The 26,027-nt window shown below is 38.5% G+C and overlaps 1 protein-coding gene across 3 annotated transcripts in view; it reads left to right on the top strand.

Moving 5' to 3' along the window:
* The window catches only part of CLOCK (clock circadian regulator), a 50,359-nt gene extending 28,076 nt beyond the window's left edge, over positions 1–22,283 (top strand). Inside the window, exons 7-25 of one of the 3 annotated variants that reach the window (XM_072334923.1) lie at positions 1,499–1,558; positions 1,909–2,057; positions 4,275–4,366; positions 5,305–5,394; positions 6,472–6,592; positions 7,155–7,268; positions 8,890–9,008; positions 9,550–9,632; positions 9,864–9,970; positions 10,542–10,689; positions 10,915–10,990; positions 12,007–12,148; positions 12,532–12,632; positions 13,545–13,634; positions 14,131–14,277; positions 16,092–16,298; positions 17,564–17,772; positions 18,047–18,332; positions 21,039–22,283. In XM_072334923.1, the coding sequence (XP_072191024.1) occupies positions 1,499–1,558; positions 1,909–2,057; positions 4,275–4,366; positions 5,305–5,394; positions 6,472–6,592; positions 7,155–7,268; positions 8,890–9,008; positions 9,550–9,632; positions 9,864–9,970; positions 10,542–10,689; positions 10,915–10,990; positions 12,007–12,148; positions 12,532–12,632; positions 13,545–13,634; positions 14,131–14,277; positions 16,092–16,298; positions 17,564–17,772; positions 18,047–18,332; positions 21,039–21,218 (2,521 nt within the window). In that variant the 3' untranslated portion in view covers positions 21,219–22,283. Of the gene's footprint in view, positions 1–1,498; positions 1,559–1,908; positions 2,058–4,274; positions 4,367–5,304; positions 5,395–6,471; positions 6,593–7,154; positions 7,269–8,889; positions 9,009–9,549; positions 9,633–9,863; positions 9,971–10,541; positions 10,690–10,914; positions 10,991–12,006; positions 12,149–12,531; positions 12,633–13,544; positions 13,635–14,118; positions 14,278–16,091; positions 16,299–17,563; positions 17,773–18,046; positions 18,333–21,038 lie in introns of all 3 variants that reach the window. The other 2 variants (XM_072334925.1, XM_072334922.1) reach the window with 2 other exon arrangements.
* The last annotated feature ends 3,744 nt before the right edge of the window (positions 22,284–26,027 follow it).

Genomic DNA, 26,027 nt, shown 5'->3' with positions numbered 1-26,027 from the left:
ATTGTGTTGTAATCGTTGGAAATAGTTTATTTTGTTGTTTGAGATGACTTTTAAAGTGTATGGCTTTTTTCAGGCATGGAACAGCGTCTGTGCAAGTTGAGTTGATTTTTAATGCTTACTTGATTTTTTTTAAGTACTTCACTGTTTGATTAAGGGAAACAAATGCACTTAAATGATTAGTGGTGCTACAGATGACAGTAAAGTGACCTGGTAACCTATTTCAAGGGAAAAGTAATAGCTGAGGCGTGGTTTCTACTTGATTCCTTGCCCTAGACTTTCTTAGCAGCTTGGGTGAACATCTGTCCCTAATACACTGCTTACTGCCATTTTTGGGACTTCAGGAAATGAGACATGCATAAAATTTACAGAAAGTTAAGCCCATTCTGAATAAAACCCAATAAATATAAAGGTTAAATGTTTTAAAACACTTATGTGGGTTTTTATAGTGAAGTTTTGCTGAATCTCCCTGAAACTTCAGCATTTTGAATATGTGAATTCGTTCTGAACATTTCATGTTGACATAGAGACAGAGGCAATTACTTCCTAACATCTCTGCTTATCATAATATATGATTACTTGATGATTTATCAGTGTAAATCAGAGTGATGAAGTAAGCTTTTTGGATGGACAGTTACTTGCCTCAAGGGAAGGAAACAGGAGGTTAAAAAATTAGGGTTGGACACGCAGTAGGCAGTGGGTGGACAACAATAAGTAAACTGAGTGCAGACAGAAGAAATGAGAGAAAAAAAATATGAGTGTATCATTAACTGCTGCATACAACAGTTCTGGAAAACAGAAGAACAATTTCAGCTTGACTTTTAAAAGGAGATAAAATAAATATAAAGTGTACTGAAGCTTCTTAAAAGTAAAATGTTCTCATTGTGATGTCTTAGAACCTCTTTAGCAATTCACACACAGTTTGTGTGATACTTGTGATACTTGTTTGGGAACCAAATATAATGAATCATTAGTGTTATTGTTTAGAGTTAATTGTGTATACATAAAATTACTTTTATGGGTGAAGTATAGCATGTTCCTGAGCTCCCTTCCATTATTGATGTATTTAAGGCAAAGCAAGGACTTTCTTACTGTAAATATTTCCAATATTATAATAGATGTTGTGAAAAAGTGGAAGTAACAAATTGTATTTCTCCTGTAATGTTTTCAAATGGATAAGGTAAAGCAAATAATTAAGAAGATAGAAAAACAGAATTAAATACTTTTCAATTAGGTGTCTGTGCAGGGTTCTGAGTTCACGTTAGAAATATCCTAAAACTAGTTTGGACTGTATCAGAAATGCAGGTCTTTATGCTGCCTGTTTAGTAAACAGCCTATAAGAAGTAATAGCAGATTGACTTTGGGTTATTGATAATGGTCCTTGTGAGACAGCGCAGTAATAAAACAGTGCTTCAGTTTCTTGATTTAAGGGAGGTGATGTATAATGAGCTCTCTCTTGTGATTTTTTTTTTTTCTTCCTCATTATTTTTGTTTCTTTCAGAAATGATGGAAGCATTTTTGATGGTCTGGTGGAAGAAGATGACAAAGATAAAGCAAAAAGGTAATTTTTGAGTTTACCTAATACTAAGTATGTCCTTTGCTTGTACTTTTGGACCAAGATTTCTCATTGGAATAAAAAACATAAGTCTTTTGTAAGTAACCACATTTTGCAACATCATTCAAGCATTTCTCTTGCTATTACTCTCTAGATACCTTGCATGTTTATTTGTATTTTTGTCTAGTGGGGTCAGTTGTGAAGGCCCAAGTGCACCCCTCCTTGAGAAGGATGCCATTCTTTGAAAATGTTGCCTGTGATTTGGAGTAGGTGTGACAGTTCTTACAGCGGAGGTTTGTGGTGTGTATTATAAGTTCTCATAATTGCTATCAAACATTTTCTGTTTTATTTGTCAGAGTGTCTAGAAACAAGTCTGAAAAGAAACGTCGAGATCAGTTTAATGTTCTTATCAAAGAGCTGGGTTCCATGCTTCCAGGTAATGCTCGGAAGATGGATAAATCCACTGTACTGCAGAAGAGCATTGACTTTTTACGGAAGCACAAAGGTAATTGTAACAAGAAAAAATATATTTGTAAATTATGAAAGTATATATGATACTCACAAAGTATCATATAGTGCATAAAGCATTAGCAATTGTGCAGCTCCTTTAAGGGGATTGTGAAAAAATCTAAAGGGCCCCCAAAAAAAGACATTCCTGTGATCATAACTTAGGTACCAGTTGTATTACTATGTTTTTGACAGTATTTTTCAAAATCAGTATTGTTTTTTGGTGTTTTTTTTTTTAATCTCTTAGCTGTCGAACAAGACTGTTTCATTAAGAGAAGCATTTGTTTTCTAAATAACCTTGAAATCATTTGAGCTGGGCCGATGGAGACCTCCATTATACAGTTGCTTCATAAGATTCAAGCTGTCAAAGTTTTGCTTGTCAGGAGAGCTCTGCTGATCCGTTTCAGTGAACGTATTTGTTGGAAGCACATATTTTGATACTTAAGGCTGTGCTTTGAACAGTTGGTTTGTCTCTCCTGCTTCCATATAAAGCAAGATAAATTACTGAAAAAGCTAATGCAAGGGAATCTGTGCTCCCTCTCTGCTGGCTGACATCCACATGGCTGTCAGCTTTAACTGGGATGATAGAGTATTGTGTTCTCCAGCAAGCTTTATCGGGCTAGTTTGTTTGATGAGAGAGAGAGTGGCATGCCTTGGGAATTTGGGAATGCAGACCTGGAACACAGGCATTTTCTTTTTACCTTGTGGCTGCAGCATTCAGGAGAAAAGAAAGGCAGAAAATCTATAAATGTTTTCAGCTGAACTTTCTCATTTTTGAGACATATCCACTTATATATAAGGCAATGAGCGTATGCTCTGTGAACTTGATGTGAAATGTTAAAACTAGAAATATCTTTGGATATCTTTGCTGTGCGTTTGTTTCTTTGGTTGTTTGCATCGGCTGATGAGGGGGGATGCATCAAGATGAGTTATATTGAAATTCATTACCAGTTGTTTTCTTTTAGCAAAAAAACCCATCTTCTACTAAGCCTACACTATTTATGGCTGATATTTCTGTAAATGATAAATCCCTAAGTCTGCTTGTACTCTTGTTCTTAATATGGTACCTTGTGGTTCACAGTGCCAAAAACAAGATTAGAATTCAAGAAAAGAAGCTCTTTCCCAAGTTTAGCCATTTCCTTGAGTAATTTCTGAGCTTGTACGCTGATTAGAAAACTGTAGCAACAAAGGAAGCAGCTCCTAGTTAGTTACAAAATAAGTAGGCTCTTAAGGGTGTGAATAGGTATTTGTTTATCCCACAGTGTGTAAGTTCAAGGTATGTTAAGATGTGGTAAATATTCCCTTAGTATTATTAACACAGTTCAAGCAGCACCAGATGTGTTCTGCAGAGTGCCATAGAATAAACTCAAAGTTATTTTTTTTCTGTTGCTGTTTTTATTCTGTCGTTGTTTTTTGTTGTTTTTTTTTTTTTGTGTGTGTGTGAGTGGTTTTGGTTGGTTTTGGTTTTGAGAATAAAAGAAAAAATGTAGCTGTAGGAGTGGATATGTTTTAAGGCCTTGGGATTTTGTCCTTGACCTAATGGGGCAGAATATATGTGTGACTGCAGTTATCATATTAAGGTATCTAAAGCTCCAACAGCCATTGCTTACCAGCATTGTTCTGCACAGGTTTACATTACAATATTTCACACAAACGCTGGCTAAGGTCAGACTTAAGGAGGCTTGCTTTGCCTCCTGAGGTCCTTGGATCTGTTCACTATATTACCCTAGCAGTGAATAAATTGTCCTCAAAGATCGCCTGCTTTTCTGTTGACAATCCTACTGTGCTCAGCCACCAGATTTAGATTAAGTATGTTGCTTCTGGTTCTTTCTGGACCACTTCCACTTTGACTAAGCTTGGTACACTGGGAACGGGTCCAAATGAACTGTCTGATTTGTTTGTTGGCCAGAGTGGATTCTGCTTCTTATTGTAGAGGAAACAACAAACAAAAAAACAGGCTGAACTCGCTGAAATTACGTTGCTGAGAACTTCTCCCTTTGTACTGCTGCTTTGAGTGCTGCACTTTGCTTTGAATTTGTAAACAAGAAAACTTTGAAAATGCTAAAGTATTGAAGGATTGATATATGAGCAACGTCCACACACAGAGGAGATTGGAGAAGCTTTTGCTATTTCCTGCTGTTGATGTGTGACTTAGTGAAAAAACAGTGGCTTTTAGGAGCGTGAATCCTTACACTGTATTTTTGTTTCATTGTAGAAATTACTGCACAATCGGATGCCAGTGAGATTCGACAGGACTGGAAGCCAACATTCCTTAGTAATGAAGAGTTCACACAGTTAATGTTAGAGGTATGTTATTTCAGTTTTCCTGGAAGTAGAATATTACATCCTAGGGAGCTGTCAGTCCATGGTGACGTTTTTTGATTTGGTGGCATGTCTTTCATTTGCCTATTTTAGTTCCATCCGTGTGTTTTCATGAAGGTAAACAGCTGAATTTTCCATGTACATGAAATGTATACCATAGTGAAGTAGCTGCTTCTGTTTTTAAAGGCTTTGCTAGCTGTTTGTAGTATTTCTCGCGTCTTCTTACAAAGTATTGTGTCCACAACTAGTGACTTACAGTTAGAAGAAAATGAAGCAAGATTTTTGAAGATGTGACCTTTAAAATTTCCTATTTAGAAATGCAGTTCTGTCGTGCCTTCCAGTTTGGTAGTTTTCCACCAAAAGTCGGTCATGTTTTTTTTTTTCAGTGGGAATATGTCTGAGCTAAGCAGAAGATAAAGCAATCAGAAGTGTATTTCACAGTGTTTGAGCTTAAGTGAGATCTTGCTACAAATTTCTCCTATTGAAATTGGAGATATTGAGATTTTAAATACTGAAATGTATTGATTTCACCGCCTGATTCATTTGTTCTTTGTATCATTTCTCCTGCTTTTCTTTCTTTTGCTGCCAGCTCATTTTCCTGAGCTTCATGGTGTTCAAAAAGATGGTGTAATTAAAAATAACAAGCAGACAAGATGGCAGGCCTCAGAGCCAACTTAACAACAGCTAGATGCGTAAGGACCAAAATCTTGCTTGTGAAATCATAGATTATTTGAGAACAGAGCAATATGGAAATTGTAATGCTCATGGTGTAAAAGCGGGAGTGAGAAGTTTTAATACAGAACTCTCGTTGTTATAATAAATTCAATTAAAATTGGTCTAAATTCTTTTCAGTGTTGCATATAGCTTAACACTTTTAACATGCAGTTTCTTTTTATTTAACTGCCTATTATGTTTAATTTCAGGCTCTTGATGGTTTTTTTTTAGCAATTATGACAGATGGAAATATAATATATGTGTCTGAAAGTGTAACTCCTTTACTTGAACATTTGCCAGTAAGTATGAATTCCTTTCAGTAATGTGCCAGTTTGTCTGCGGGTGATATTCTACTATGAGTACTAATGATCTTTGTTCTTTTGGGCATTGTAGTTGGGCAGATGTGTACGGTATTCTCATGCTTTTGCACAAATCCTTGCTCCTGGTTTGTGTCCCACATTAAACATTTCCTTCGGATATGCAGAATGCAGCTGGTGCTCTCTTATGCAGGATTAAGAGTGACCAGACTAGCATCAGTTTCTCTTCAACATGACTGTAACAACAGATGTGACTGTAGGAGGTTCTTTAGAGTTCACTTCTATCATGGCCTCTACATGAATCAAAAGAATATCGCTAAAGAGCAGTACCTTGGAATTTTTTTTAACTGTTTTTTTTACTTTTGTCTATTTGACAAAGAACTCTCATAAGAAATGCATTACTGCTGATTTTGCTTTTTAGGCCAGGTGAATACTTTGAATTTTATCACGTTCACTCATCTTTAATTTTGTTGACATTGCTCGCTGCTAAATTAAACGTTTTAGAAGTTACCTTTGAATAATATCACTAAGAAATGAGAAACATTAGGACTCAAAGATGTAGAGTTGCTGAGTGGAGCAGAGCTAGAAGAGTTGGACAAATAATTGGTACGGGCGAGTTGTCTTACAGTGGTAAGAGAAGAACTGATGTAGGGCTGTAGGGAGTGCTGCTTTTTGTTACAAAATGCTGTTTGGATGTGTTGATTGCCACTGACAGATTACAATGCACTAGGCCACCATTATATAATTTCTCGTTTAAATGCTGCTTTATTTACCACCTGGAGAGATTAATAGAAGTTCCACTGTACTTATATGCGCATGCATATCTGATGCATTCATGGCATTTTCATTCAATGATTCATAATACCAAAGCAAATGAAAATGGTGGTTTTTTTTAACCTGCAAAGTGTTTGCATGTAATCCATTAAGTGGCGGTAATGAGTTAGGAATATTTCAGTCATCTTTTTCTGATCTCTGTAATTGTTTTGCACTAAAATAGTGACGTTTATGATTTTGTACGTCTTGCATTATTTTAAAATGTATTAAATATTTTCCTTTCAGTCTGATCTTGTGGATCAGAGTGTATTTAATTTTATCCCAGAGGGGGAACATTCAGAAATATATAAAATTCTGTCTTCTCATCTGCTGGAAAGTGATTCATTGACACCGGAATACTTAAAATGTAAGTAGTTGCATTAAGAACAATCCCCTTCATGTTGTATGTGATTAGTTCCTTTTTACAGTGCTATGTAAGTGGAAATGTGTAGATGAGACATTCAGAATGAAACGTGCAGCTTGAATGGAAGCACTTTCATGCTGTGCTGTTCCTCTTTTCCTTGAAGAGTAATTTTGTGTTGCGCGGCATTTCACTCTATGACTTTGTTTACATAGCTTCTATTTAGACCATTCTAGCAGCTGACAAGAATGAAAACAGGCCATGGGTGTTGGAAGGACATAAAGTTGTGTTTTGGGCAGATGCTTGTTTAAAATGGTTCTATTTTTTTCACGGGATCTCTATGTCATTGACATTCAGTCCTCTCACACACACATTCCAAATGAGTTCTCCTTTTCTTTAGCTTAGCTGATATTACACTGGCTAAAAGCAAAGGCTGTAGCTATTTGTAATCACCACATTTACAGCATCTCAGTAAAGTGTGCAACTTAATTATTCCTGCTTTCAGTTTCTTGTTCCCTGTGCGTTTCATCAACCACGCAATCTTTTAATTTGTTTGTTCTTTTTTCAGCAAAAAATCAGCTAGAATTCTGCTGCCATATGCTGCGAGGAACAATAGACCCAAAAGAGCAACCTACATATGAATATGTAAAATTCATAGGAAATTTCAAGTGTTTGAATAATGGTAAGTAATTTCAGTCACATTAGAGTGGAATACTTTGTGAGCTTCATACGTGAGCAGGCTTAGGATGACAGTGCAAAACTTAAGGAAAAGCTAAAATCAGTCTTTGAAAAGAGCCTGAAACAGAGTTACATCAATTTTTTCTTGTTTTAATGAAAACAAAGTCAGACCGCCCATCAGATATTGCACATATGTGCATTTGAAGGCAAAATATTCAGTCTTTCAGTTAAAGAAAGCTTCAAAACATTTTTAAATAGAGTGCGAGAGAAATTTAAGTCGACACTTTGAAGTAAGAGCCTGAATTAATTTAAGTATAATCCGTATTTAAGCAGGTGGCTGAGTTACTTCATGTTCACCAATACTAAGTATCTGCTGTTCTCATCATTCTTGCAGTGAGCTGACAAGGAAAATGTGTGTTCTGCACTCCTCCCCCCACAGTTTCTGCTTTCACAGTTACTACTCAGATCAGTGGATGGACTGTTGTAGGATTTCACTTTTCTGCACTGAGTGACCTCTCTCATCCACTGAACTTATTTTATTCATTATTCCCACTTCTGTACTACGGTATCTTAAGTTTGTTTGTGCAGCCTGTGCAGAGTAGCTGCTTGAGAGGCACATCTGTTTGGTTAGCCAGATAGATGGACTGTGGGCTGTGCTCAGTATCTGATACTGTAGAAAAGCTAGAAAGACGGGTCTGTAAAGATCAAATATAGTATTAGTCTCAGAAAGAGGAGCTGGAAAACTGTGGGCTTATAAGTTGCAATTCAAGATAGGGAAATCACAGAATCATATGTTCCCAAACAAATAGCTGAAGTATATAGGAGCCTCAGGAGGCTAACAAGGAGTTGAGTAGCAGCCATTGTGAACTTTTCAGGTACAAACAGCATTCACATCCATTCAATTTTCTCTACCAGAGTAACACACTGTGTGGATAAGACAAAAACTGTGTGCTTTAAGATGGCTTTCGACCATGATCATAGTACATACCCATGAGCATGTAAGGGAAGCACATGCTAATTGAAATTGCTAGGAGTAGCTGCAGGAACAGGTTGAAAAAGTTACCACAAATGAGCGCTGTCAAATGAAGGTTTTGATGTTTTTTCTTTTCCCGGCTTTTGTCAGTATTTTCATTTTTATTTTGAATAAGGGAACGTAGTTTGCAGTCATACAGTGAAGCAAGAATGATAAAAACATGCAAAATGAAGCAAGTATAGCAAATAAATGGGTTTGGGGGAGGAAAACAGGCACATTCGTGAAGAACAAATGCAAAATGCTGCGTTCGGGAATAACCAACCTTACAGTGGAAAAAAGATTCTCGACAGTTAAGTAATAGTCCTTCAGAAAAAGCGGTTACTGTGGAAGGTAAAGTGAACATGGCCAAAGTGCTTTACCAGTCACCAAATTATTGCATTTTAGTGGAGAAAATTTCCTGATGGTTGTGCTCCTATTACCACTGTTCCTTTGTACATCTGTGCATCGTATTCTGTGCAGCAGTTTTCACGCTGGTGACAAATTCTGAAGAAACTGCAATAGATAAATACTGATCCATTTGAGTTGTGATATGACTGCTGTTCTCCATGCCTCTGTTGTAACCTTTGCTGACCTCTTCTCTGTCTTCCCTCAGTTCCCAATTCAGCACACAATGGTTTTGAAGGAACTATTCAGCGGTCGCACCGGCCTTCATATGAAGACAAAGTTTGCTTTATAGCCACAGTTAGATTAGCTACACCTCAGTTTATCAAGGTATGCGCTTTTATATCATATCAATTTTATATATCTTTAACCGTAGTCTGAACAGGAACACTTTAGAGAAAATGCATAGAGCACTTCAGATATTATTGATGGAAATCATAAGGAGTTCTGTCATATGAAACTGAAAATGTCCATGTTTCTTACTATGGGAGTGCTGTTGCAAGTTCCTGCAGTAGCTGAAAGAGATTTAGAGTACTCTCTGTCCTATTTGTAAAGCCAAAGTAAGGTGACCATCTTCCTAATGATACTTCTTGTGCATTATAAGCACATACTGCTTGTACTGCTGTGCTTGTAGACACTGAGAATGAGTTTACTAGCTGCATTTAAATCATCTGAGCGTCAGCCTTGCAGGGCTGACATTAGATTCTACCTCAGTGCTATGCAACTAACCAAAAATCTCAGTGAAATTTACAAATTCTGTACCTCCTGTAAAATTATCCACTAACTGGAGGTAAGCCTGGATTTAAAAAGAACTTATGAATTAGAATAGAGCAGTTTTGAAAGAGATTCATTTTTCTTTTTCACTTTCCAGGAAATGTGCACTGTTGAAGAACCCAATGAAGAGTTCACATCTAGGCATAGCTTAGAATGGAAGTTCCTATTCTTGGATCACAGGTGCTGCAATTCTTTCTATATAAGGCAGCAATAGGAGCTGAATCACTTTTATGGCTATAATATGTAGAGTTCGCTAATCAGTAGTAACTATTCAAAGCTTATGTTGGGTTTAATTTTTTATTTTTTTCTGAGAAAAATGGAGCATAAAAAATGCAATGCAAAAAAAAAAAATGTATATAATGATTTTTTTTCTCGTGAAAAGAAAATGACTGTAATTTTTCTATTCATTAGGGCACCTCCAATAATAGGCTATCTTCCATTTGAAGTTTTGGGAACGTCGGGCTATGATTATTATCATGTGGATGATCTAGATAATCTGGCAAAATGTCATGAGCATTGTGAGTATGACCACGTTGTGAATTTGCTTTCTGGATGTTCGGTTTCAAGTTTGTTTAGTGGTTTGAGTGAAGTTTTGTTGTATCTGTGAGTGAAGTTTCTTTACTCCTGTTGATTTGAGACTTACTGCTGATCTTGATATTTTTCTTTTGATACAGAACTGGAAAATAGATTCAGCTTTTAGCTTAGATTTTTTGTTGTGGTGAATTGGAATGTACAGCTCCAGTTCTTCCAATAGCATTTAAAAGGCTCCTTGATGTTTAATAAATACAAAAACACTCTAGGCATGTGATAGAATAAATTCTCTGTTTAGCTATGATTTTCTTCAATATTTTTGCACGTGAGTGTTTCACTATATATAAAAGCTTTACAAAAATGCTATTTTGAATTTTGCACTTCTCAGACAAATGCAAATTCTTTCTGGTAGAAAACTACAGTTTTAATTCTCTTCTTAGCCTTCATATCAGATTGAACATGGGCTCAGAACATAAAGAGTTGGGAAATAATGCTTATTATATAATTGCAGTATTTATAAACTGGAAAGGCAGTAAACTTTATTCTTCGCTTTTACAGTAATGCAATATGGGAAAGGGAAGTCGTGTTATTACAGATTCCTTACAAAGGGACAGCAATGGATTTGGCTGCAAACACATTACTATATCACGTATCACCAGTGGAATTCCAGGCCAGAGTTTATTGTCTGTACGCACACAGTTGTAAGGTAAGTTTTTGTTGCTAAATCCATGTTAGCGATATTTAGATTACATAGGAGGTGTATTGCTAGTCAGTATATTTTTGAGATAGAGAATAATAAATAGTAAAGAATTACTGGAAAGTTTCCTGAGGTATTTTGTAAGCAAGATACGTTGGAGGAGTTTGTTTTCTGAGATGTATTTTTAAAATCATCTAGGGATTAAGCAGTCATATTTGGTTTGTTCTTTTCTAGTTATGCAGAAGTCAGAGCAGAAAGGCGGCGAGAACTGGGTATTGAGGAGTCTCTTCCAGAGATAAAAGCAGATAAAGTGAGTAACAAACATTTTGTTTCACCTCTTTATTTCACAGTAGAAGTAATATGTAGTAAATACTTAGCAGCAAGGAGTATTTGTCCTGTTTAAGTAATTATTTCAATCTTTGAATAATATATCTATTTGAAGTCATTAAAGAAGTTTAGGGAGGATGTTTAACTGTTATTCCTCTCCTCCTCTTCTCAGCAGTTTACATACCAATAATTATAGCATGTCTAGTTAGGTTCATACATGAATATTCTTTACTGGAAGGACCTGTAACATGAAAGAACAAGGTCAGCACACAAAGATGACTTAAAGGAATTCACAAGAATCTAGGAATTGTGTCATTATGCGACTTTCTTCTACTTCTCAGATGTATGCCAAATTTGTTTTGAATGAACATCCTTGGAAGCTCAGCAAGTCTTAGTTGTGCAAGCTTGTGCAGATACACTGTGGTGTTTTTCCCTTGGCAGTTCAGAAAGTTCCATCTGGCATCGCTCCTTATAGTGGAATTAACTTTTCCTTCTTCAAAAGGATAAGCAGTTCACTCCTAACACAGGTGTTCAGACTTAACTGGGTTGCTGGAGAAGGAGGTCAGCTCAGCAGTCAATTTGTGATGTCTGCGTACGTTTTGTTTTGTAGGCTTCTGTGGCTTTGTTTTGTTATAAAAATTGTTACAAAAGAGTAGAAATTACAGATGCAAAGCAGGATGCTACTTCTGTGCAGTTAGTGATGAAAGGGATTGATGAGCTGCTGTATGGTTTTGGATATTGCTTCCAGAAATGTCCATAGTATCATATCATAGTATCATAGTATCGTGCGAGTTGGAAGGGACCTTAGAGATCATCGAGTCCAACTCCCGGGATTTGAGCCCTCTGTGTAGCAGAGCAGCACTTCTGCCACTTGCGCTACAGGGGGATTCGAACCCCGGGCCTCTGGTGTTGCAAGCGGCAATTCTACCACTGCGCCACCGGATGTCCATTGTGGGATGCGTCTGATAAAATAGCTGTTGTTTCTGTGTGTCTCCTCAGAGTCAAGACTCTGGATCTGATAATCACATAAACACAGTGAGCCTCAAAGAAGCTCTGGAAAGGTTTGATACCAGCCCCACACCTTCCGCGTCCTCCAGGAGTTCAAGAAAATCTTCACATACTGCAGTATCAGATCATTCGTGTAAGCATCAACTATTGAATATATAATTTCCTTAGTGAAGACTTTCCCTGTTTAACTTAATTAAATCCATCTCTAGCAGTTGATCATCATTTTATTAAAAGTGTGCAGACGAGAATGTCCTTTATGATGTGTCAGAGATATTCTGGCCACTAAGATTTTCAGACCTTGTATCGTGGTTTCTACTTCTAAAACTGCAATAGGAGCCCCTACGCTGCCCTGTTTCAGTCCATCAGATTGCATTATTGTTGGATATGCAAGGCAAAGAAAAATAGAGTTCAAGCCCTAAGCTTTTTTTATTCAGGAAGAGCTTCCTGTGATTTGATTATTGCATTGCAGAATTGAGATTACTATTAATATGTCTCTTTTTGTAACAACTTTGTCAGCGACACCAACTAAAATGACAGTGGACACTAGCACTCCCCCAAGACAAAGCTTATCAGCTCATGAAAAGTCTACACAAAGAAGATCATCTCTGAGTAGTCAGGTAACTCTTTGAGGAAGAATTTTTGTACTTAAATCAGTGCGTATTTCCTTTAAAATTCCTTTAAGTTCATGTAACCTTCATTCTATTTCCTCTAAAAACACAACATTTAAACTGTAAGACTTTTACTTGGGGTATTTGTCTGTCATTTCTACGCACCTTCAGTATACTACATTTTAAGGGAATGCAATAATGAAGCATGTAGATATTTATGTTTCAAGCTTCAGAATTTGTACAGATGTGTCCGAGTCTGTGCTTTCACTCACACATAACTTCTTTATATGATTCTGCATTTTATATGTATTGCTGTGTGTGTGTATATAAAACTTTATATATAATTGCCAACATAATGCTGTGTGTCCCTATAGATTATTCATATAGATTTATACCTCTAAGAATATCAACAGATACTTTAATACAGTTTCTGATACATAATGTGAGAAAATACAAATGCTTTGTGTGCTTAGTGCTCGTGTTCCAGAGGAACTACCACATTTACTTCAAAAACAGAATGTGTATTAAATCACGTATTTGCCTACTATGTTGTGTAATGTATTAGTTTAAGAACAGAAGGGTCAAACTTTCAAACTTGTTGAAAAGATTTTGCCCTTACTGTGAAAAAGAATTTTAAAGCAGCCTTGTTTTTCCTGTTTTATAACCTGCTGCTTCTTATATATTTTTATCAGAGAAACAATTACACAGAGATTATGTATACTGTGAATTTGTGTGTGTTTGTTCTTAATTCTTTAATATTTAGGTTTAGGTATTTCAAGAAATATACCTGTGTTTGGTTTTTTTTTTCATAAACTCATGTGATGCCATTTTGGAATTGATAGTTTACGTAGGAAATATTTCACACCATGTATGAAGTTTATTTTCTTCAAGTTATGGAACATCTTTTGTTTTAAATCCTAGTCTTTAAGCTCCCAGTCTCTTGGACAACCAGTAACACAGCCAACGATGTCTCAGCCTGCTACCTTACAGCTCCAGTCCAGCATGTCCCAGGTATGGATTAAGTTAGTTTACTAAGTTGGTTTATTATTTCTTAAACAGTCTTAATCTGACTATCGTGTTCATTTCTCTTTCAAAAACTGAGTTCATAGGTGTTAAAGTTGCCTTTAATGTTCTTCTCAAAATGAGCAAATTTCTGTTTGACAGATTCTAAATTGTGAGAGCTTTTAGCATCCACAGTGCCATGTGAATTACTAAAGTTTTCATAGGGTCTTAGTGATTTGAGTGCCAGTCAGTTTCTTTTGCTGTGAATTGTTTTGTTTTGTTCTAAGCAGACTAATCCTGATGCATCAGTTAAACATATAAGCATGAAATCTGTGACATTTTTTGTACTGATGATTTTGTCCTTGGTTGATGACTAGTAGCAGTTTAAAAAGCAATGCTTGATTTCTTCGCTAGTCTGGAGGAGTATAATTACTACTTGTGAATTAAATGTGATTATTTTTGCTCAGCTTATAATTTATACATGGCATTACAGCCTGTCTTTCAGTTTTCAGCTCAATTGGGAGCCATGCAGCACCTAAAGGACCAGCTAGAGCAAAGAACGCGCATGATAGAGGCAAATATTCATCGGCAGCAGGAAGAGTTGCGGAAAATTCAAGAACAGCTTCAGATTGTCCACGGTCAAGGACTGCAGGTGAGTCAGCGTAACTCATACACATTTGATCTGTAGAGAATTTAGGGATCTAAAATTAGATTTGGGCACTTCATTCCGCAGTGGATTCTCTGTACTCCTTGTCAGCTGTCTTCTGGACCCTGCCTGCCCAAAATTCGTAGAACTAATGTTACTGTTTTCTGAGGTACTTATAATTTTGCTTCTGAACGTATCTAGGTGTGCCCCAATATATTCTTTCAATGTTGAGTGGCTTGTGCTACCTAAATTTTCATATTTTTTCACATTCTTTCACAAATGTGTTGCAGTGATTGTTACTTCTTGGATAGCTCTGCCATTCAAAATGTGAAAATGAATATTTATTTCCCCTTTTAGCTCAGGGGTGTAAATCCTCTTGGATGAATGCATACCTCTTAGAAGATTGTCCCAACTATCAGGATTAGATCCTCTTACACACTCTTCTAGTGAGGTGATTAGAGATTGTGTGGTGTTCTGGAGTAGTTACTCAGCCACAAAGACAGGAAGTCTAGAGGGCTAGAGGGAATGGCCTCAAGTTGTGCAGGGCAGCTTCAGGCTGGAGGTTACAAAATATCACTTTTCTGACAGAGTGGTCAGGCAATGGAATGGGCTGCCCAGGGAGGTGGTGGAGTCACCGACCTTGGAGGTGTTCAAGGAATGTTTGGATGTTCTGTTGAGGGACATGAATTAGTGAGAACTATTGGTGATGGGTGGATGGTTGGACTGGGCGATCTTGTAGGTCTTTTCCAGCCTGGGTGATTCTGTGGTCCTGTGCATTACTCAGTCTAGCAGCTGAGAGTAACAAAGACCCATCTACCTGATTTTTGTGTTTTAACCAAGATCCGTATTTTATGTATTTTTGTCATTCTGTTTGCAGCAGCTATCTTGGGAAGAAAAGAATGACCTTATTGATTGGACTTTTCTAGCTTGATAAAAAAAAGCCAAAACAAACAAAAAACTAAAGTACATCATAAGAAAAGAATCTAAATATTTTCAGTATGCACTGCGAATAAAGAGTAAAAAAAAACTGTGCTTCCTGGAAGTATTGAGTACGTTGCTTAAATTCTGTTGAGGAATAAGAGTTTCTGGCATGTGCTTTTTTGTGTTTTACTGTGATCTCACATAAGCCTTCCAGCAGTAGATTGCTTTACAGGTGCTTGAAAGGAGAGCTGTCACAACTATCATCCCCTGCACCGCAAAGGGACCTTATTTAGGATGAAGGAAAGTAGAAGGCAAATCAAAGCACATTTTATGTTGTTACATTGAGTCATTGTAGTTCTTAGTCTTACATTTTGTAAAGACTCAAGACACTGTGATGCTAAATTGAGTTTATTGTAACAAGGTGATATTGGAAAATTCAGTATAACCAGTATGGTTTTGTAATTGCCAAGGAAGATTGCCCTCTTGGTGCGAGGTCTGTATCAAATGGTTCTGAGATTCTGAATTAGTTTCACTTCCAGAGGCTTGACAAGTAGAAGCAAGATCTCAGAAGAAGTTAACCTTTAGACTGTCACAACCTACATTATAAATCAGTCTGCAAATATCACTTCTAATTTAAGAACAACTATTCAACCTCAAAGTTTTGGGCTTTAAAATTTAGGATTCTCATTCTTAGCTGTTATAGTAGAGTCTCTGAATACAGACCCTGTGTGGGAGTTAGCCGTTTGCTCTTGGTAACTGCAGTGCTGTTTGAACATCTAGTAACTGGGATGAAGCTTTATCTTGTATTAATATCTTAAGAAATTCATTTTAGTTTTTTCCTGAGGTATTGCACGATTAACAGATTTTTCTTAAGAGCTAATTTTAGGATTTTTTTTAAGATGTTCTTGCAGCAGTCAACTTCTGGACTAAACTTCAGTTCTGTGCAGCTTACATCTGGAAATTCTTCAAGTGTTCAGCAACTTGCACCAGCAAACATGCAAGGTCAGGTTGTTCAGACTAATCAGACTCAAAGTGGGATGAGCACAGGACATACAAGTACACCTCACATGATCCAGCAACAGCCTTTGCAGAGCTCTGCATCACAGGTAAAATTCTCACTAGTGAGAAATGCAATAACAGCTTCCCTGACTTCTCCCCCTGCGAATTTTTTTGTGACTATGTCCTTCGAATTGAGTTTATTTCCTGATATTCAAAGTTTTACAATTGAAATGTACTGACATTCTCGCTAATGCGGTTTCACACCTTGCTTTAATTTTAAAGCTAAAAATGTAAATAATTCCAAGTATAATTAATTACAGTTTACAAATGCAAATAATTCCAAATGCTTCTTGGAAAAACCAATATACAGAAAACAATTAGCTTGCCTTTTTGTGAATGTTTATTGAATTTTCTATTGGCAGAATGTACAGCATGAGAACATTTGTACTAACTGAGCTTGAAACCCAGTGTCCAGACACTGATCTCTACAGTAAATGCTTAGAACATAAGAACAGGGAAGGCATATATTGATGATTCTGAAGTTGACTTTTCTGCTCCTCAGCAACTTCAGTCAGATGCCATAGGTGATACCTTTTGCATTTTAAATGCCTTTGATGAATTTTTCTTCTATGAGTTTATCCAATTGGTTTTGATTGTATGTAAACTTCTGAACTCCACAGTATCGTGCAATGAGTTCTACAGCTTTAGCTCCTGCAAAATTTGTTGCTGTTTGTTTTTTGAACCTGCCACCTAGCTTTTATACTGGGAAATACATTGCGTTGTTGCTCACTTTTCATCTTCTTAGTTGTGCATAATTTCAGAGTCTTCTGTCGTATTTCTCTAAGCCTTTTTCTCAAGCTGAGGAGCTTTAGCATGCTTGACAATTTTATAGAGAGGCTGCTTATAATTGCAGTCTCTGTGGTCATCCTCCTCTTTACTTTTTTCCAAATCTCATATGACTTTTAGTGATGAGGCAGAGTAATGGTGGACAGTTTATCACTTTAGCATTAAGTTAGTTCCAGGCTTTGAAGTATGAAATTGATTGAGGTAATGTGCGTGTTTTAATGTGGCACAGAGATGCTAAAGGAATGGAAGACAGGATCTTGAACAAACAGTATGCAAGCAGATGAAATATTAAGGAAAAAGATTTTCTGAAGAGGAGAAGAGATTAAGAGATTTTCAGATGCCCTAGAGCCAGTCCCACCTCCAAATCCTCAATTGATAGGAAATACCTGTCTACTTTAAAGTAAGAATTCATTTGTAATAGAAAAACATTAGCAATTGTAAAGCATGAGTAATTACACTGAGGAAGATGGTTGTAGTAGCTGTCTGTTTTCAAGTGACTGATTCATTACATTTTCTTCCTTTACAGCATAGTCAACCAAATGTACTTAGTGGACACGGTCAACAATCTTCTCTTGCCAGTCAGTCACAGAACACAGTCTCAACGCCTTTGTATAACACTATGGTGATTTCTCAGCCAACAACCGGAAATGTGGTCCAGGTTCCTTCTAGCTTACCGCAGAACAATAACCAGAATGCTGCTGCAGTAACCACTTTTACACAAGATAGGCAAATCAGGTAGGTTTTCAAGAGCACATTGGGATGACTTGTAGCTATATAACCACAGCACTTATAATACCATGTATGGAAAAGTAGCATAAAACCCATATTATTTGTTACTGTGATCGTACAGCTGTTCAGCTAAACTTTACCCGAGACGGTGTGTTCATAGGCTTATCATAACCGGTAGTGTTACAAGGTATGAACCTGACAAATCTGCATTTGTCAAGAGTACCTGAGGCTTCATGCATTTTTCCTGAAGTGATGCCAAACGTCTTTTTTCTATTGACAGATTTTCTCAAGGTCAGCAGCTTGTAACAAAACTTGTCACAGCCCCAGTAGCGTGTGGAGCGGTAATGGTACCAAGTACTATGTTTATGGGACAGGTGGTGACAGCTTATCCCACTTTTGCTGCCCAACAGCAGCAGCCACAGACTTTGCCAGTAACACAGCAACAGCAGCAGCAGCAGCAAAGTCAGCAAGACCAGCAGCAGCAGCAGCAGCAGCAGCAGCAGCTCACTGCAGTTCAACAACCAGCTCAGCCACAGCTGACCCAGCACCCGCAACAGTTCCTACAGGTAACGTAGCATTCTGTAGAAATTTGTTAGCCCTGAGACTTTCAGCATGCTTATCATAGAATTATCTTAATGCTTATCTTAGGCTGCCATGAAAGTAATGCCTTGTATTTATTTCCATTGAATCTACAACTGATACAGGGAACACAGTAGCACTATTTGATAGAGAGAGCTCTCAGCTACAGAACAGTTTTTCAACATAGTCTGTACCATTAGCTATGCATTTTCACCAGCGATGAACAAGAACCTGCATGCTCTGCTCATAAAAATCTGTACCAACAAAGGTGACCCACAGTTTCACAGCTGCTATAGTGGTATTGTTGCTAGGAAATGTTGCCCACGCATTCCATCTTTCATTGGCCCAAACAGATGGAAGTCAGAAGGTAGCAAATCCAGACTATATGGTGGGTGTGGTAGAACTGTCCAGTTAAGACTGGCTGTTTGTTCCACAGTCTTCTAAGCTGATATGGGACCAGGCACTACTGTGTTGCAAGAGAAAGATTGTCTTCTTCTTTGACCTTAATCTGGTGGTTTGTGTCTTCAGCTTAGTCAGCGTTGTGGTGTAACAGTCAGAGTTGATGGTTTGTCTGAGTTCCAGGAAATCCAGGATTCTTATCCTAGAAGATAGTGCACATCACTTTACCTGCTGAGGGCCATGTCTTGAACTTTTTCTTCAGTGGGAAATTCACGCCACCATTCTGTGGACTGCCGTTTTAAGTCCAGCTCGTAGCAGTGACACCACGTCTTGTCACCAGTAATGATGCAATCCAATAAACTGTCACCTGCAGCATCTTATTGGTTCAGTAGGTCCTGACAAGCTTGCATGAGATGCTCTTTCTGTTCCTATGTGAGCATTCATGGGACATATCTGATGCAAACCTTGCAATATTCTAGCATTGCTGCCGTCATTTCCAACGTACTGAGGCTGAACTTCAGCTCTGTTTGCAGTTCCCTGGTCATAATCTGCTGATTCATGTGGGTGAGCTGACAGATGCTCTTCATTTCATGATGTGACATGTGATGGCATGGCCATCTAGAGTGACCACAAAGGTAATTTAGTCCAGCTGCCAACCCATCACCGCATGCCCACTCCAACCATGCCCCTCATTGCGACATCTACATATTTCTTGAACACCCCCGGGGTCGGTGACTCCACTATGTGCAGTCTCCCTTTTACAATAAAGGAGGTATCCTGGATAAAGGTGGAATTTATACAGTGGAGTAAGTAGCTGGGAACTCAATCTAAATTTATATAGACCAGGAATAGTTAAGATTCCATTTGTGGATGAGTAAAATTTTCTTTATCTGGGCCAGTGGCAGAAAATATGAGCTTGTTAGACAAACTTTTCCATAAGAAAATGTAATTTCAGCTACTCAGCAGGCAAAGGCTTTTTAACTGCAAGCTGAGATCTCTGATCAAAAAGAGAACTGAAGAATACCTAGTTATTTGAATTCCAGCACTCATTCATGCTGTTCAGCTGGTAGGCAGTGTCTGTCCCTGCTTTTAAATTAAAAAGTTTATGCAGTTTTGACTTCATTCTTTTGAAAACAAGAAGGTTTGTGGCAGATGAAGGTCTCCAGTGGTCTGTTCCTGTCCTGACATTTCTTTTTAGGCAACAGTTCAGATTTTTCCATATAAAATGCTCAGCCCTCCCTCCCTGTTAAGTTGTTAGAATTTGAAATAAAGCTCATGGTTTGCTAGGCTTTGGCTTTGGTTTTTTCTTTTTGTTTTGTTTTGTTTTTTTTCTCCTCTTTAAAGAAGAGAGGAAAGGAGCAGTACTTTTCCTGCCCGTGTTCAGAGAATCATAGAATAGAATAGAATAGTTTGGATTGGGGAGGACCTGAAGGGTAATCAAGTTCCAACCCCCCTGCCACAGGCAGGACCACCAACCTCCAGATCTGGTACTTGACCAGGTTGCCCAGGGCACCATCCAACCAGGTCTTGGACACCTCCAGGGATGGGGCATCCACAGCCTCTCCAGGCAACCTCTTCCGCAAACTAAACGCCCTCTCAGTAAAAAACTCCCCCCTGGTATCTTATCTAAATTTTCCCTCCTTTAGTTTAAAACCAGTCCCCTATGTCCTTTCACTGTCCCCATGTAAAAAGTTGATTTCCCTCGTGTTTATGATCTTCTCACAGTCTGGTTCTGCAGGTGATTTAGTTGTTCTGGATTGAGATGTCCAGTTCTTTTTGTACCTGTCCTTTGCTGCTTTTTCTTCAGCACCATCATCTTTTGTTTCAAAGGAGAGTGACATTAAAGATAGGTGTTATTTGCAGTAATGATTAATCCCCTTCAAAGGAGATCTTTGGGTCTGCAAATGGGGCAGCTCCCTTGGTTTTCTTCCTTGAGTTTTTATCTAGGGATAAATTCGATGTGTGCAAAGTCATGCTTTCCTATGTGACTGCAGTATCCGATGTATATGGTTAAAACGGATTCCTTAAACCCCGTTATGCTCTTGTGGTTTGAACTGGGGACAGGTTGCCGTGTGCTCTACCTGTTGTCACAAAAAACTGCAAAGACCAGCTGCTTTATCAAATGCTCTAAGGATCTCCATTAATACCAACTAATCTTTACATTGTTGGTTCAGCTTCAGTGGCCAAATCAGAAGTTTATTTTGACTGAATTCCTCCGCAGAGTTAAAAAGCAGCCGGGCCTGCACTTCTCAGAGCAGCAGAAAACATAATTTTCTTCTGTTTGCATGTTTTAGACATCCAGGTTACTTCACGGGAATCAGTCAGCTCAGCTTATCCTCTCTGCTGCTTTCCCACTACAGCAAAGCACTTTCACTCAGTCCCACCACCAGCAGCACCAGCCGCAGCAGCAGCAGCAGCTCTCACGGCACAGAACTGACAAGATGACGGATCCTTCCAAAGCGCAGCCACAGTAGCTGGGGGCTCTGCCTCTCTGGGAAGTCACGTACCAGGAGAGGGCTGCTCCATAACCACTTGCACTGAAGTTGCAGAGGTAGCAGTACAAAGCCTTTCTAACGCCGCGGTATTGAGACCTACAGCTAACTTCTGGAATCTGTTAAGGAAGAGCACCAGGTGATGGCAGGGACGTGGCCAACTTTGATCGTTGTCCAAGTTTCTGTGCTCTAAAGGGTTTGCTGCCGTGTGTTAATTTGTCCAGGTGAAATCAAAAAACGTGACTGAAATGAGAGGGATGCTGGAAATATTGGTATTTTTTATCAGTTCTGTACATTTTTAAAGTATTGAAATGGACACAGAGCAATTGTTTGATTTAGCAGAAGAGATGGCAGGAATATAGTCCGACAAGCATCTAATTTTTTCAGATGATTATGGGACAGTAAATATTTTGAAAACGTCGTGTGAAATCCAGTTCTCTGTTGTACAGATGCTGTAAAATATTGTGTATATGTCTGCATAAAAGGAGAAAGAGCAAAATATTTTATATGATGCATGAAACGTAATCTGTTATTTGTAGGTTTGAATATGTTTCCCTCAATTTTCACGCCATACTCAGACCGATGTTTTCCTCCGTTCTGCCCCTTTGTTTACATCATGCTGCATCGTTACTTTCACCCTCGGCGTGGGCACAAGTCTCTCGTTTGTGCTTTGTGTGTGATGTCACAGTCTGTCCGGTGAGGTACGGTGTGTTGGTTAGTTGACTTCTTGAGGTTCAATCGTTGACGAAGCCGTTTGAACTGGTGGTCATGCATCGGGGTTCAGGGTGTTCAGATCCATCGAGTATCATCCATCGTTTCATACCTAATGCGTTTTATTTGACAAGAAAAAAAAGAATAATAACAGTAATTTGCACTGCTTCCTTGCGGATGGTTTGGAATTTTATTCCCCAAAGCTATCTTTTGATATAGTTCATAGTCGGAAAATATTTATGTAAAATGTTTAAAAAAAAAAAAAGAAAAAAAAAAAAGAAAAAAAAAAAAGATGGTAATTTTCAAGAATGTTTCAGTTACAGGAATAATTTGCACAAAAAAAAAAAAAAAAGAAATATATTTACATTTAATAACCTTTGGGGCACTTTTTAACCACTTTCTCTGTGGTGAGAATTGTAACTTGTTAAAATATGTTGGAATCTTTTTATTCTCATTCGAAAATTAGGTCTTTCTTTAGTCAGAACTGATTCAGGGTCATTTTAACAGCGACAGAAAAACCCATAGTGCCTTGATTTTAATTCAGGTGATAACGTTAAACATCTTGACTTACAGCGTCTCGAATCTGTAACCATTCTCAATTTCGAAGTCTTAGTACATCGTCAGCCAAACTCGTGTATCTACTTCGTAGCTGTTTCTGCATCGTGATCATCTCAATAACCATCTGAGTTGAGAACGTGAGCGTCTTTGAGTGCTGCTCCCCCTCAAACACTAAGGCAGAAACTGAGGAGTCTCTTTAATCTCAGACCTTGGAGGTATTGCCCTTGAAGATGTAAGAGCAGAAGGCGCTCCTTTAGCGGGAGCAGGGAGGGTAACCCGGTTTGAAATAGTGACAGCCTGAAATCATTTCTGTAGTGTTTGGAATATGTCGTGGGGGAGATCACGGCCGAGTTAGGAGATACCACTGAACTAAGACTTCAGAAGGCAACTTCACTTTATAGAGAAAATAAAAAGTTCCAACAGATACGATGTGCTATTTTAGGTAAGGTTTTATGGTACTAGTTTGTGAAAACCACAACTTTAGAGGAAAGTAAATAAACGCAGATAGATCTGAGAATTAAACAGCAAAAGCAGTTAAAAGTAGTAGTAGGGAGAGAAAGCTGGAATAATCTTGAATACCGAGGAGGAGTTGAATGAATGTAACCAAATGGTGACGGACTGTTTTGTACTCTGGAATAGTTTGATTGTATTACTGGGTGAGCCAAACCCTCAGGAGGGTGGCACCAGTTCAGCGAACGCTCCGTGCCGTCGATGGCATTTTGGGGCTGGCCTTTGCCTCTCCAGGTGTCCCACCATTGTATCTTTGTTGTTCCCCACTTACAAAGCAAGAGTTTGGTACCAAAAAGCATAGATGTGAACAAGGAAGGAGTGTGAGAAATACAGTACCAAAGAGAGTTAGATTGCGTTCTGCTCCGAGAGGCCTCTTGTAGCGAGGAACAGGTGCCAGTATCAGACATGGCAAGGAGAAATTCCCCTTCTCTAATAGGATTTCTGCCATTCTCTGAGCTGGGAGAAGGGTCAGAAGCCCGCTGCTGTAGAGCTCCATGTAACAAAGTTTGCCTTGCTCTGCTCTGCTGCTGCACCATCCACCTGTTCCTGAAATGAGCTGCATTACCGGAGGTCTGTGCTAGCAGCACTGCTGCTTAATGGAAGTAGGTTAGAGAAAAATTGTTAGCCATTTACAGTAATAACAGAGCACTAAAAAAGAAATCTGGGAGAGCTTTAATAGTGCTGTTAGAACCACGGAATAGTGGTAAAATAGGTTTATTAAGCTATTATACTGAGAATTACAAAAAAAAAAAATAGAGATAACAGCCAGCCAGTTAATGATGCAGCTTTTGATACGAAGCTCCATTTAAACTTCTCTTCCCATTCCCCCCCTCCCCAATACTCTCGTGTGCTGCTATAGGTCTGTTGGTAAAACGCTGAACTAGGTGAGAGAAAATAGATGACAGCGGTAGCGGGGCTGCTGAAAGAGAATAAAGAAATGTACGCTTTGATGAAGGAGCTTTTTGTAACCTTGGAGAGAGCTCGTTCAATTACGGTGCTACCAGCCAGTAGACAAAGCATAGAAGGTGGGGAAATTCAAAGGAACTGGAAAAATACAGCACCCGTTTGAAAAATACCTACCGCTAATCAGGCCAACTTTATACAGAAGCGAGTATGTCGAGCTCGTTCCGTGTTCTGTGCAAGGATGCAGATGCTTTGTTTCACAGCTGCTGACTCAAAGGTGTATATTTCAGGTGTCTGTAGCTTCCCCCTTGCTGAATCGATTGCTGAGCTGTCCTTGATTTTAGTGGGAAGAGGACCAGGCTGTCGCCTCTTTCTTAATCAGCCTTTTGCTTCTGCCTGACTCATTTACTACAGTCATAGATTATTTGCAACATCCTAATCAATAGCACGATAAGGAATGCTGCGACGCTGCAGGTTTTGGGGTGCAGATGTTACAGAATGACTCTGACAGAAGGGAAGGAGTCTGTTAAGGAGAGGGTTGTATTTGTGAAGGCACGGTCTGGTGGTCCGGAACGGAGTGAAACAGACAAGAGTTGCAGGGAGTTTAGAAGACAGACATTGTTCGCCTGCGATGGGTGAGGATTTGAAGTAAAGCTTCTAGGAAAATTACAGAGAAAAAGAATATATAGCTATTTTTATATTATATTTAATATATATTTGTATATAAATATGAAAAGATTCTAGTAGGAGCTCTCCATATGCCTTCCATTTCATCTAGAAGGTTTACCTTCTGCACTATGGTTTCCGGTGTGTCGCCACTTGTGTGGGCATCCTGCCTGCTGCCAAACACCAAAATCAGTAACCCAGTATCCTTACGACAGGTAGGCTTCATTTCAGCTTTATGTAATAAATGAATGAATTAAAGCTGTACCAATCAGGCAGTTTCTCATGGAAAAAAAAAATATATATAATGAAATTCTCTTAAGATTCAAATAGCACTTTCTTATCTTTTTTTTTTTTAATTATTATTATTTTTTGGAGTAATAAGAAGCACTTTACTGAAAAGACTATTTGAAAAGCGGTTTATTTCTTTAGTCGGTGAAACTGTTAAGGGGGCATCGAGGAATGACGCGTCAAACTGTCAGACAGAGACATTTCTGGAAAATGTTTCTTTAAAACGGTGATCCTTTGAGGCTCAAAGAGCGAGGTGAGAAGGGCTTCTGGGCCTGGTTGGCTTCGTGTTTCACACGGCGCGGGGAAAGGATGAACAATTATGGCTTCCTAGGGAGGAGAGCTTTTACGTTGCACAGTTGCCTATGAGGGAGACTCATGGGAGGCCCGGCCGCCTGCTCAGTCATTGTAAGCGTCCCTTAGGATGACCAGGCGTGTGACAGCGCACCCCGCAGGGTTAGAGACGTGGCCTTTTGCAGATGTTGAAGTCAGTTCCAAAAGCACGCGTACGTTCAGAGAACTTAACCCGGGTATTACCATGAGTGCCGTAGATGTCACGGCATCGGGAGATGGCGGACCTCACATCCGTGAGATTCTCTATTTGAAATCATTATTAAAATGAGATGTTATGTACAGTCAGAGGACTGGAAAGAAAGGTTATTTTGATTAAAAGGAGAGAGAATAGTTTTAATAATTAACTTTTTATTTTTTTACTTATCCCTGGTGGAAAAAAGGAGTCGAAGAGTTGAATGAATTTGGGTTAAAAAAGAAAGACGTGTTTAAACCAATTACAGTAGGTGAGACAACTGTGAGCGAACGTCTGACTGAAACTGTTGTGGTTGTCCTGAGACTGGATGGTTGCTTTTTCAGTATCATGATTTGTAACACTACATTCCTTGTCTATTTCGTTTTTTAACCAGGTGATTTAAGCTCTGTTATACTTCATGCTGTGTCACCTGCATGAATTGTGCCAGCATGATACGCTCTGTTCAAAGAAACTGAATAAAATGGAGGGATGGGGGGGGGGGGGGGGGAACCACAAAACAAAACACTGTGTCTGAACAAAATACTGTGTGGCCTATATGGAGACCCCAGCTAGGACTGAGAGATGCTGCATTAACAGACAATCAATGGGTAAATTATTTATGAAACACTTTC

The sequence above is a fragment of the Excalfactoria chinensis genome, chromosome 4 (genome assembly GCF_039878825.1).
Source record: "Excalfactoria chinensis isolate bCotChi1 chromosome 4, bCotChi1.hap2, whole genome shotgun sequence".
Taxonomy (NCBI): Eukaryota; Metazoa; Chordata; class Aves; order Galliformes; family Phasianidae; genus Excalfactoria; species Excalfactoria chinensis.
Note: the sequence above shows the minus strand (reverse complement) of the source record. Positions and strands in the feature narration are given on the sequence as shown.